Source organism: Spermophilus citellus, assembly GCF_964194105.1.
Source record: "Spermophilus citellus genome assembly, chromosome: 3".
NCBI lineage: Eukaryota > Metazoa > Chordata > Mammalia > Rodentia > Sciuridae > Spermophilus > Spermophilus citellus.
Genome location: NC_138184.1, coordinates 88106815 through 88120341, shown reverse-complemented (window position 1 = coordinate 88120341; position 13527 = coordinate 88106815). Strand labels below are relative to the sequence as shown.

Below are 13527 nucleotides of genomic sequence, written 5' to 3'. Positions count from 1 at the left end.
ACTCCCACCCCTCCCCCAGTTGAACTCCGGGGTTGTGGATCTGCCCTCCTCGATCTCTCCCGACGCTACTCGGGCCGCGTCCGCACGGCGTCGGAAGGGCTAGAATTCGGCGTGGTCCTCTTTTTCACCCCAATATCTCCGGGCCTGACGCACGCGTGCCGACGGGGGAGGGGAGAGAGGGAAGCTGCTCCCGCACTTTGCTCGCGGTCGCGGCACCGCGGAGATGCCGGGCCGGGGTCCCGGGTCCGACTGGACCGAGTGCAGCAATTCCGCAAAGCCGCCCGCTGTGCCCGGGACCGGGGGTGGCGGCAGCGGGTGAGGCTGCGGGCCCCGAGGGTTGGGGGTTCGGCTCCGAGCGTCAGCCCCTGCAGTGGACGGGTGGGGGCTGGCAGCTCTGCTCGTGGACTGGTCCTCTGCGCAGTGAAGTGAGGGGAGGGGAGAAGCTTTGTTAAAGTGGCCAGGATGGAAAATAATGGTGGCTGATTCGCTGTTTAGGGGAGGGGCTTGGTGCAGTGACTGAACGCTGATCTCTGCGACAGTCGCCTGAGTGCATCTTTCTGCCCCTAGAGGGCGCTGCAAAACCTGCTGGGAAAATTGCGGGGAACTGAGTAGGCAGTAAACGTCCGGAGGGCTTCCAAGTCAATAAGCCAGTTCCTTGACGTTAAGCACCATTCTGTTAGATGGGAGCTTGTAATAGCCAATGATGATGAAGATAGTTGAGATACTGAAGTCACTGCTGGAGGCTATCCTTATCCCATTCTTCCTTTGTTCCCTAAAAGCGAGAGCTGCTCGCGGTTTACAGTACAGTTCAGCCCATGGTCCAGGCTCCAGCTGCACCCTTAGCCAAGGGTTGCTCCTCCTCACCCGCGCGGCGCTGGGAATGGAATCCCAGGCCTCGTGCTTCCTGGGTAATCGCTCTGACTCTGAGCTATATCCACAGCTTTTTTATTATTTCGAGACAGAGTCACGCTAATTTGTGCTGGTCTGGAATTTGCAGTCCTACCTCTGCCGCTGGCGTAGCTAGGATTACAGGTGTGCACCACCGTGACTGGCATTATTATTATTATTATTATTTAAATATCTGGTGCTATTTAAAGACTTCTTAGAGGTGGGATGAGGTCGTGTGCTTTCCTCTTCTTCACAGTGCTTGGCTGAGTGCTGAATCCTAAGTATGTTAGATCAGTAAACTCATGGTCATTGAATAAATTGCAGGAAGTAGGAAGGGAGCAGGTTTTGTCTTAATTTGAGAAAAAGTCAAAAAGAATTCTTACGAAATCGGAAACATTACAGACTAATTTATCAGTTCCAGCACACCTTACTCTTCAAAGGACAGTCTTTTCAGTAACCAAATTACCTTATTAAAGAGCAAGGAAATGGGATGAATAACAGAAAAATCCAAACTACTTAATTGAGCTCACTATAGGAATTAGATTAAGAAACTATAAGAGACCAAATCTAGCTTAAAATAAGTCCTTTAAAGTACGGTAGAAATTTCTGATAATTCACTTTGGAAAAAGCTTGGAGCCATTAGGTTTTAAGCAGACTTTCAATAGAAAATTTTGCAAGATAGTCTGAGGGAAACATGAAAAGCAAAAAGCATATATGTTAATATCCTTTTCATTTGAAATACATTCTTTAGTGCTTATAAAGCTAATATTTCATATTATTTATATCCTTTTTTTTTTAACAGATCAGCTGGACTTTATTATCAGAATTCCAAAGGTACTGGTGAGTAGTGCATACAGAGCAGATGACACAAATAACAGGGTTCAGAGAAACCAGTTTGCCTGTAACTACTTAGGCAATGGATTTTTTTAAATAAGACTTTACTAGCATCTTTGGTAAACTGTCTTTAAGATTTTCAAGGCAATCCTTACCTGGGGTTCCCTCTTACCCCTTCAAGAGTTCTGTTTCAGTCATCTCACTTGAATAAATCCTACTCCTTTCATTCTTGAAAAAAAAAATTTTTTAAAGCTATCTGACATCAAATATTTTAAAAATTAACCATAAACTCTAAAAGGGCTGTGTTCAAAACTGATGGTTGCAGAGCACAGCCTGGGTTTTATACATGGATGGAAAGAAGAAGTTCTAGGGGCTGGGGATGTGGCTCAAGCGGTAGCGCACTTGTCTGGCATGCGTGCGGCCCGAGTTCGATCCTCAGCACTACATACAAACAACGATGTTGTGTCCGCCGATAACTAAAAAATAAATATTGAAAAATTCTCTCTGTCTCTCTCTCTCCCTCTATCACTCTCTCTTTAAAAAAAAAAAAAAGAAGAAGAAGAAGTTCTAAACTGAACAGCTTCAAAGTCCACAAAATATTTCTTGTCTGGGGATATTTTATTCATTTATTTAAATGCCATGCTGAGAATTGAACCCAGGGCCTCATTACACATGCTAGGCAAGTGCTCTACTATTGAGCCACAACTCCAGCCCCAATACAATATCTTTTTATTTATTTGTTTTTATGTGGTGCTGAGACTCTAACCCAGTGCCTCACACATGCCAGACAAGCACTCTACTGCTATGCTATAATCCCAGCCCCAGTTTTTAAATTTTTGATTTAAATTCAATGATGCATAAACCTGGATTCTCTTTGCTTTTCCTTGGCATAGTCCCTGTATAGTCCTTACAACTACCTAGGGAAAAAATTCACACCCATATATGTATATGTATATGTATATACATAATGTAAATATATAACATGGTTGTGTATATATTTTACTTTGTGGGTTTCCCTCCACCAACTGGAAATTGAATTCAGGGGCACTCTACCACTGAGCTACATCCTCAGCCCTTTATTTATTTATTTATTTAGTTAGTTAGTTAGTTTTGAGACAAGGTCTAACTAAGTTGTCCAGGCAGGCCTTGAATTTGTGAGCCTCCTACTTCAACCTCCAGAGTAGCTGGGATTACAAGTATATGCCACCGTGCCTAGCCTTATCGAAATTCTTACTGAATTATAGTAAAATGTAAAAAATAAACAAAAGTAATAAGATTAAAGCAACCCAGACGTGGAGGGAAATAATTTTTAAAAATTTAATTATTGGTATATTTGATAGATTGACTATATTTAAAAAGCAGCTGGGTACCCTCTTCAGTAATACACATACTAGAACCGGAATGATACAGAGAAGATTAGCATGACCCCTGTGCAAGAATGACATGCAAATTCACAAAGCATTCCATATTTTAAAAAAATTAAACCATAAAAAATAATTTAAAAGAAATTAAAAGCATCCAGGTACAGTGGCATGTGATGTTATGACTGAGGAGGTTGAGGCAAGAGGATTGCAAGTTTGAGGACAACTGGGAAACTTAGGAAGACCCGGTCTCAATAAAAAAAAAAAAAAAAATTAAAATGGGCTGGAGATGTAGCTCAGTAGTTGAGTGTCTCTGGATTCAATCCCTGGTACAAAAAAAAAAAAAAAAAAAGCAAATTTCTAAACAAATATCAAAATAATAATGAAAGGTTTTTATAGTGTAGGATTTTTCTGTTCAAATAAACAACAAATATATGCCTAGTGAAAACTCTGAAAAGGCAGGGTGTGGTGGCACAAGCCTGTGACCCCAGCAGCTCTAGAGGCTATGGCAGGAGAATTGAAAGTTAGAAGCTAGCCTCTGCAATTTAGCAAGACCCTAAGCAATTTAGTGAGTCTCTGTCTTAAAATAAAAAGGGCTAGAGAGGTTTCTTTATAATTCAGCCACATACCCAGCCATTTTTATTTTGGGACAGGGTCACACTAATTTCCCAAGCTGGCCTCAAATTTGTGATCCTCCTGATTCAGCCTCCCAAGTCACTGGGATTACAGGTGTGTGCCATCATGCCTTGCTACAGATGTTATTTTAATCTGATTTACCACAACTAAAATTTGGTAGTCTTCAAAGCAATGAGTAAAATCCATCTTTCTTTCTCTTTTTATGTTGTAATGCTGAGGATCTCAACCCTGCTTATGCCACTGAGTCACAACCCAGGCCCTAAAGCCCATTTTTTTCAACAATTTATTTACTACTAACACTTTACTATTTACCTTAGGAATAAATTACATTTCTGAAATTTTGACTTTGAGACTTACAGAAAATTAGTGAGAATAATACATGAAAGTTTAGGATCTTCATTCATATTCCCCCAAAGTTAACTCTATCTAGTTTTTGTTTGTTTGTTTGTTTTTATTTTTAGTTGTAGATGGACACAATACCTTTATTTTATTAATTTTTTAAATTAATTTTTTTGTAGTTGTACACAATACTTTTATTTTTATATGGTGCTGAGGATCGAACCCAGGCCCTTGCACATGAGAGGCAAGCGCTCTACCGCTGAGCCATAACCCCAGCCCCAATTTTATTAATTTTTTTTTGTAGTGTTGAGGATCAAACCCAGTACCTCACATGTGCTAGGCAAACACTCTACAACTGAGCCACAACCCCAGCCTTCGATCTTTTTTTTTTTTTTTTTTGGTACCAGGGATTGAATTTAGGGGCACATGACCACTGAGCCACATCCCCAGCCCCATTTTGTTTTTTATTTAGAGACAGGGTCTCACTGAGTTGCTTAGCACCTCACTTTTGCTGAGGCTGACTTTGAACTCGAAATTGTCCTGCCTGAGCCTGCTGAGCCACTGGGATTACAGGTGTGCATCACCATGCCTAGTATCATATACAAGGTCTTGCTGAGTTACTTATGGCCTCACTAAGTTGCTGAGGTTGGCTTTGAACTCAAGATCTTCCTGCCTCAGCCTCTCAAGCTGCTGGGATTACAGGCATTACAATGCCCAGCCGAGTTGTATTTCTTGACATTCACATTTGTGAAGAACACAGGCCATTTCTTTTGTAGACTATCCCTCAACTTGAGTTTGTTTGATCTTTCCTCCTGAGGAGATTTAGCTTTTCACATTTCTCACAGGAATACAGCAGAATGATGCCGAGTTCACCTTGGTTCATTACATTAGGAGACACTTGCTGTGGGTTAATCTTTTTTTGTTGTTATTATTGTTATAGGGATAGAACTCAGGGACACTCAACCACTGAGTCATATCCCCAGCCCTGTTTTTGTATTGTATTTCAAAACAGGGTTGCACTGAGTTGTCCAGCACTTTGCCCTTGCTGAGGCTGGCTTTGAACTCAGATCCTCCTACCGCAGCCTCCTGAGCTACTGGGATTACAGGTGTGCGCCATCACACCCAGCACTAAATTCATTATTATTATGATGGCTAGAAACAGATGATGTTTCTAATTCTACTGCTCATTCTACATTTTTTTTTTGAGAGAGAGAGAGAGAATTTTTTAATATTTATTTTTTAGTTCTCGGCGGACACAACATCTTTGTTTGTATGTGGTGCTGAGGATCAAACCCGGGCCGCACGCATGCCAGGCGAGCGCACTACCGCCTGAGCCACATCCCCAGCCCCTCATTCTACATTTTTTCAATTGATTTCCTCTTATAAGGAATAGTTTGCCTTTCTCTACCAACTGTTTATGTATTTATTGAATCATTTATTTATGAATTTATTTATTGAGTGAGAGAGGAGAGAGAGAGAGAGAATTTTTAATATTTTTTATTTTTTAGTTCTCCGCGAACCCAGTCCGCACGCATGCCAGGCGAGCGCGCTACTGCTTGAGCCACATCCCCAGCCCATCTATTTCTGTATTTTTACTTAATAGTTCATTCTGTGCCCTCCTCTTTCCTTATTCTTTTTTTTTTTTCAAGAGAGAGTGAGAGAGGAGAGAGAGAGAGAGAGAGAGAGAGAGAGAGAGAGAGAGAGAGAGAATTTTTTTTTAATATTTATTTTTTGGTATGTGGTGCTGAGGATCGAACCCGGGCCGCACGCATGCCAGGCGAGCGCGCTACCACTTGAGCCACATCCCCAGCCCCTCTTTCCTTATTCATGGGTAACTTTTTCTCCAACAGTATGAAACCTGGCTACCATTAACTATGATATAATTATTCATTAGTCCTAAAATACATAAGAAGTAGCTTCAGAATTGTTAATCTACACTGAAAGGAAAGTGACCACAACACTCGGAGTGACCAAAAGATCTTTATTGAAGCAGTGCAACAAAGAGAAAAGAAGGAAGGAAAGAGAGAGAAGAGAAGAGATGAACAGGGAGAGAGCAGGAGCAAGAGCGAGACAGAGAGCACGCGCAAGAAAGATAAAGAAAGCAAGAGAGAGAGCAAGAGAGAAAGAGCAAGAGAGAGAGGGGCCTGGCAGGAGGGAGTTTTTATAGCCCAAATCTAATGGGGCCTCTGGGTCTGCAAGCTGCCTTGTTGGCCCAAGGGGGGTTGAGTGCTCAGCCTTGAGCGGGACTTGACACAAACAGGTGATAAAGGACCAGATAGAGGGGGGTTTGAGTGTATGGGCTATCTTGCAGCCAACATCTGTTCAGCCTGCCCTGCAGACAACACAGTTCAGCCTGCTCTGCACCCAACATACACCTCTACAAAAAAAGAAGCCTAGTAATTAAAGATTAGTATTTGCTTAGAGTACTTTTAGTTTGAGGGCATACAGTCCAAGCAATGTATTCAGAAACTGTTGGGTTAGGTAACAATTTATTTACTTATTTGCGCAGGAAATAAACTTAACATTTTAATTGTTTTAGGTGTATAGTTCACTGGCATTAAATTGTTGTGCAGCCATCTTCCTAAATTAAAATTTCACATATCAAATTATTGTAAATCCCTATTTCTCCTTTTTTCCAGCCCCTGATACCCATCATTTCTTTTTTTTTTAAGTTTATTTTTTTTTTAGAGAGAGAGAGAGAGAGAATTTTATTTATTTATTAGTTTTTTGGCAGACACAACATCTTTGTTTGTATGTGGTGCTGAGTATCGAACCCGGGCTGCACGCATGCCAGGCGAGCGCGCTACCACTTGAGCCACATCCCCAGCCCTCATTTCTTTTTTTTTAAAAAAATAATTTTTAGTTGTAGGTGGACACAATACCTTTATTTTATTTTTATGTGGTGCTGAGGATTGAACCCAGTGCCTCGTGCATGCTAGGTGAGTGCTCTTCCACTGAGCCATGACCCCAGCCAGACGCCCATCATTGCTATGAATTTGTCTTTTCTAGGTATCTCATATATGTGAAATCATATAGTATTAATCTTATGACTGGCTTATTTCACTGAATGTTCCCAGGGTACCATACAGTAGCATATGTCAGAATTCCCTTTTTTTTTAAAAAAAAATATTTATTTATTTATGTATCGTTAGTTTTAGGTGGATACATTAGTTTGTTTTGGCTGCCTAATATTTCACTGGATGGATATACTATATTTTGTTTATCTGTTAATCCATTGATGGACTCAGGTTTTTTCCCTCTCTTGGCTGCTATGAACATGAGTGTATCCAAATATGTTTATGTCCTTGCTTTCTTTTGGAATTGCTAGATCAAAAGTGGAATTGCTCAATCACATGGCAATTCAATTTATTTTCCAGTTTCTACACCATTTTACATTCCCACCAATGATGCACAAGGTTATTGATTTCTTCCTATCCTAATCAACACTTGCTGTTTTTCTGTTTTGTATTTGGTTCTTTGTGTGTGTGTGTGTGTGTGTGTGTGTGCTCGCACGCGCGCACCAGGATTGAAACCAGGAGTGCTTAACCACTGAGCTACATCCCCAGCTCGTTTTATTTTTTGAGACAGAGTCTCACTAAGTTGCTTAGGGCCTCCATAAATTGCTGAGGATGGCCTTGAACTTGTGACCCTCCTTTGTCAACCTCCTGAGTCACTGGGATCATAGGTATGTGCCACTGTTCCCTGTGGTTTGTTATGTTTTTTGATGATAGTTATTCTAATGGGTATGAAATCATATTTCACTGTTTTTGATTTGTGTTTCCCAAATGATTAGGGATAATGAGTATATTTTAATGTGTTTATTGGCTATTAGTGTCTCTTTTTTGGAGACATGTCTATTCAAGATGTTTGTGTTCTAAAACCAAATCGCATATCATAGTATTAAAAATTACCTGATATAAAATACTCACATTACTACTCCATAATAATACATGTAAATAACTAGATATTATTAAATCTGTTGAATTGATTTTTGCTTCTGAAATTCATAATATCCTTGTTTACAGTTAGAATCAAAGATGGACATAGAGTGAACTCTCACATAGCCAAGCTGCAAGAGTTATGGAAAACGCCTCAAATTCAAACAATTCACATCCCTAAATCAATGAAGGATGCATCTTTTTTAAAGGTAAACTTTGAGGGAAATTTATTTATTTATTGTGGTGCTGAGGATCAACTAGAGGGTTTTGCACATGCTAGGCAAGCACTCTACCACTGAGCTATACTCAGTCCCAGAAAAATACTATTTGAAGTCAGAGCTGAACTTTTTCTTTCCTCACTACTGGTGACTGAATGCAAGATTTGCTCATACTAGGTAAGCACTTTACCACTAGCTACATGCCTAGCCCCAGAGTTGAACTTTTATCAAAAATACTACTTACCAAGAGGTTAAGGCATTGCACATTACAAAGTTTACCCAGCATATTGTCTGGGAATCAATAAGTATCTCTTGGGTAAACTCATGAATGAATGCAAGGATGATAGATTTCCTATCATAAGATCTAATGTGGGTTGGGGTTGTGGCTCAGTGGTACCAGCATGCATGAGGCACTGGGTTTGATCTTTAGCACCATATAAAAATAAAATAAAGATATTGTGTCCACCTAAAAGAAAAAAATAAATATTAATAAAAAAATTATCATGTATAACTAATTAAAACAAAAAATTTTAAAAGATTTAATGCATCTTTACTTAGGAAGCTCAAACACAAAGATACTCAAGGAAAGTTCCATTCTACTGGCTGCATGCCTATAATCCCAGTGTCTTAGGAGGCTGAGGCTGGAGGATCACAAATTTGAGACCAGCCTCAGCAACTTAGTGAAGCCCTGTCTCAAAATTTAAAAAATAAATACAAATGACTGGGGATGTAGCTCAGTGACACAGCACCTCTGGGTTCAATCCCTAGTACTACCCCCTGCCCCCCAAAAAAGTCATTCTAGAGTTAAAAGTTGAAAACCCAACCTTATAAAGATTTAATTCAAGAACTACAAAATTAGAAGCAGCAGGTAAAGGAAATGGCATTACGGGTTTTACAATTATTTACTTGTACGCTCACTAAAGACCAGTTCTAAAAGCTGGGTGTGGTGGTGCACCTGTATTCCTAGTTACTTGGAAGGCTGATCTTTTGAACTTAGGAGTTCAAGGTTAGCCTGGGCTACATAGCTAGACTCCATTAAAAGAGAGATTGTAAAGTAAATTCTGTGTGTGTGTGTATATATATATATATATATATATATATATATATATACACACACACACACATATAGTAGACTCTTGAATCGAGCATGTACTTCAAAATCAGAAGTATACTCGTTCAGAATTACTTAACTGGAGATTTTAACTGACCCTCAGTATGTCCAATACTGATAGTTATTCTGGTACTGGAAAAAAGACTTTAGTTAAAAATAAGTAGAGTCATTGGGTTAATTTTAGGTACTATGTTATACTTCAAAAATCATATTGAGATGGGCTAGCATTGTGGTTCAGTGGTAGAGTGCTCGCCTGGCATGCACAAGGCACTGGGTTTGATCCTCAGCACCACATAAATGTAAAATAAAGATGTTGTGTCCACCTAAAACTAAAAAATGAATATTTAAAAAAATATCGAGAAGGTAAAATATACAAAGTAAAAATTGCTGGCAGAACAGCAGATTCACTCCCTTATTCCTCTAGGGCAGGGGATACTCAGAGCTCAAAGGACATCTGGATTACTTGAGTGGAATGTCAAAATTACTTGCATTCTTTATTCATTTGTGTGTGTGTTGCTGGGGATTGAACCCAGGGCAGCAAGAACTCTACCAACTGAGCTAATCCCCAGCTCACTTGCACTTTTTTTTAATTTTTAAAATTGTCAATGGACCTTTATTTTACTTATTTATATGTGGTGCTGAGAATCAAACCCAGCCTCACACATGCCAGGCAAGTACTCTACCCCGGAGATAGGACCCCAGCCCCCACTTGCACTCTTTAAACGGCCATTTCTTTCTTTCTTTCTTTTTTTTGGCCATGTTAACATAGTTTAATTTGTTTAAGTCAAATGTACAAATGGCACAGCTCTCCTAAACATCCACTCTTTCACATAAGGGAGACTGTCAACTTCTGTTCTATAATGCTGATCATAAATTCTTTTATTCTTTTAGCATCCAGACCTCACCATAGGCCAGAAGCGTTATCTGTGCAGCATTGCTAAGATCTATAATGTAAACTACCTGAGGACCTTGATGAAGAGGCAGTACATGTATGTGATTCAACGCAGCTTACAAAAGCCAGGCAGGTACACCTCCAGTTGGTGTCTCACTAGTTCAAGAAGTGAGAGGGCCATCTAACTGTGGTGATTTATATGACAGGTGTCCTCACTCATCATAAGAGCCGCCTCTGCTCTCCTTACTCACAGAAACAGCATTACTCCTGCACTATATGGCGACACCAACTGGAGAGGGAGGAGTCTTCCAACATTGCAGCCATATCTGCACCTGAAATGATCATACATCATTCCCTTTGGCGACCAGTGAGAAACAAAGAAGGGTCTGTTTCTTGAGATTTAAGTGGGAGAGCATGTGCCCAATTTTATCTGAAGGGTAGCTCACTAGTTTGTGTTCCCTAGTATGTTCACTTTACTAAACTCAGACTAGGTGGACAGAAAGCACAAAAGGATCTTTCTCTTTACTGAGCTGATTGAAATAGCCACTTTTTTAAGAACATGTTTTATGGAATTGTAAAAAACTTGATCAGACAGATCATTTCAATATATTTCCATTCAAATTTTAAAAAATGCAAATACTTGCAAAAGGAGAGTTATGGTTGCTTCTGCACTGGAGAGTATTTCAAAACAAAAAACAAAACAAAACAAAAAAAAACAAAAAACAAAAAAAAGGAGGAAAAAAGAGATTAGAAAGCCCCAATATTCAAATTGCACTTCTATAATTAACTTTGCATTTCAGGATTAATAAATCACAGGAGTATTTAGGGACTTAAGCGGTCTCTGGTAATTCCAGTAGCTAAAAAAAATAATTTGTGTAGATTTCCATGTGCATTAAGCAGCTGTTCACTTTGTTGGCTCCAATTAAGATACTTCCTTTTATTATAGGTTAAAAACTGGGTATGCATCTAAAATAAGATGTAAGTCACTGAAGATTTTTAGAAGACCTGGCAGACTATTCATGCAACCAGGTAAATTTGGAATTTAAAAAATATGCATTTTTTAAGATCTTAGGTTTAAAAATATTAAACTAAATGTAGTTTCACTTTTATTATGAAGACATTACAAGTTTTGGAATGTGATCTCTGCCTTAATTGTTCCAAATAAAAAACTAAACATGAGGGGGTTGAGACTGTAACTCTGGTAGAGCGCTCACCTAGCATGTGTGAGGCACTAGGTTTGATCCTGAGCACCACATAAAGATAAATAAAGAAAGGTATTGTGTCCATCTTCAACTAAAAAAATATTTTAAAAAGCCCTAAACATGAAATAGTTTATGCTCTCAATTAAAAGAATACACAGCTCAAGGGAATGACATTCAAATTATTTCTTTTTCTTCTTTTGGGGATGCTGGGAATCAAACCTAGGGCTCACACATGCTGGGCTACACAGTATTTCTAATTCTCAATATATTTACAATATCAAGGTCCAAAACTCAACAGAGAATGAATTTGACAGAACCCTGATCCACAAATATCTTTTTGAGCCATCACACTTCTTTAATAAGATAGTGCCGTTTTTGTTTTTTAGTTGTAGACTGTCCCAATACCCTCATTTTATCCACTTATTTCCATGTAGTGCCAAGGATCAAACCCAATGCCTCACACGTGCTAGGCAAGTAATCCACCACTGAGTCACAATCCTGGCCCAGATAGTGCCATTTTTACATGGACAGCATATTTTCTATAGCACTTAGTAATTTACAAAGGGCTATATCACTCATACTATCTTGTCTGATATTCAACAAACCAGTGAAAGCATGCCAAGCAGGTGATATTATCAACATTTTATAGATGCAACTCAGTCAAATCCAGACTTTAAAAGGATCTGCATAAAGGATCCTTCTACCACGAGTATAGAACACTGCAGAATTAAAAAGGAAAAACTGGAAGACAAACTGAGTGATCAGAAATTCTCAGAATTATAATGGAGTTATAAGTGGAAATGAAATAATTCTCTAGTTAGTGCCATACTGGCTAGGAAGTAGGGAAGTAAAGCCTTCTGAATTGATATTCCATTGCTGTACAACAGCATCAACCCAGCTCTGCTGTAAAAACCATACTATACCTACCCAAGAAATTAGAGAAAGGGGAAAAAGTAAGTCTGGTTCCAAAAAGAACAGTTAGGGAAACCCTGGGGAGGGGAAAAGGCACTGTGCCCCCCCCCCCAGAGAAAGAACCAAAGGAAAATGGAAAGACACTGAAGATATAACTGACCGCTTTTTCTCCCTGACCAAATGATTCTGAAACCAATGGGAGAGGGCTTGGATTGTAGCTCCATGGTAGAGTACTTGCCTAGCATGTGTGAGGCACTGGATTCAATTATTGACACTGCATATAAAGAGAGGAGAGGAGAGGGAGAGGAGAGGTAGAGGAGAGGAGAGAGAAGAAAGAAAGAAAACCAATGGGAATACTTAGTAACAAAGAATTTGTTATACAGTAACTTGTTTAGAATATAGTACTGTGTATCTTATTTTTAAGAGTAAGAGGACTAAGGTGATTATCTCTGCTAAAAGTTAATTAATGAGCTAGGTCATTTTGAAAATGTTTCAAAGCAGACATTATAAATTCTTATTATTCCTTCAGTTTCTTCAAATGATTCTGAATCATACATGAATGAAGAAAAAAAGGAAGAAGATTTACTAAATAAGTGTATGCAATCAATGTCAATTGAAGAAAGGGGAGAACATCTGATGTTAACTTGATAGTCATGTGTTGTGGACTTAATTCAGACACCACCTAACATCAAGATGTTGTGTCCCAAAGGGGAAGGCAAGGGACTGTGAATTGTGTCCTTTATGTTTAGGATGGTGTTATTCACCATTAAGTCATGAATTTTAGTTTGTTCAAACTTTACAACAATATGATTGGTCTGATATAGTTCTATGTACCATTGATATTAGTGTAATAAAATTGACATGTAATATATGCTTGTATTTCTAGCTAGGTACAATTAAAATTTTTCTTGTCACTTAAAAATGAATTATTTTTCTTTAAACCTGACAAATGCATTATGAATGTAATTCCTTTCTCTACTTATGCTAAATTCTAAAATAATATTCTAATATACTTCAAGTTTGGAATAAGGAAAACTCCAAAATACTCAGATGTATAATAGCATTTGAAAGACTATCATTGGGGCTGGGGACGTGGCTCAAGCAGTAGTGTGCTGGCCTGGCATGCGTGCGGCCTGGGTTTGATCCTCAGCACCACATACAAATAAAGATGTTGTGTCCGCCGAAAACTAAAAATA

General features: G+C 39.0%; 1 protein-coding gene across 2 annotated transcripts; it reads left to right on the top strand.

Annotated features, from left to right (window-relative positions):
• Positions 1-185: 185 nt before the first annotated feature.
• FAM216A (family with sequence similarity 216 member A) lies at positions 186-13246 on the top strand. 2 transcript variants are annotated; one of them, XM_081285887.1, is made up of 7 exons: positions 186-315; positions 1691-1722; positions 8084-8205; positions 10217-10346; positions 10424-10601; positions 11164-11246; positions 12861-13246. In XM_081285887.1, the coding sequence occupies exons 1-7, from the start codon at positions 224-226 to the stop codon at positions 12977-12979; spliced, it is 756 nt and encodes a 251-aa protein (XP_081142013.1). In that variant the 5' UTR covers positions 186-223; the 3' UTR covers positions 12980-13246. The 2 variants fall into 2 exon arrangements, with proteins under 2 accessions (XP_081142013.1, XP_081142012.1); XM_081285886.1 differs by having other exon boundaries at positions 1691-1728.
• The last annotated feature ends 281 nt before the right edge of the window (positions 13247-13527 follow it).

Coding starts and splice junctions, on each gene's coding strand:
- FAM216A (XM_081285886.1), top strand. CDS start 224: ATGCCGGGCCGGGGTCCCGGGTCCGACTGGACCGAGTGCAGCAATTCC. Junction 1,729..8,083: donor TCAGAATTCCAAAGGTACTG/GTGAGTAGTGCA, acceptor CCTTGTTTACAG/TTAGAATCAAAGATGGACAT. Junction 10,347..10,423: donor ACGCAGCTTACAAAAGCCAG/GCAGGTACACCT, acceptor TTTATATGACAG/GTGTCCTCACTCATCATAAG.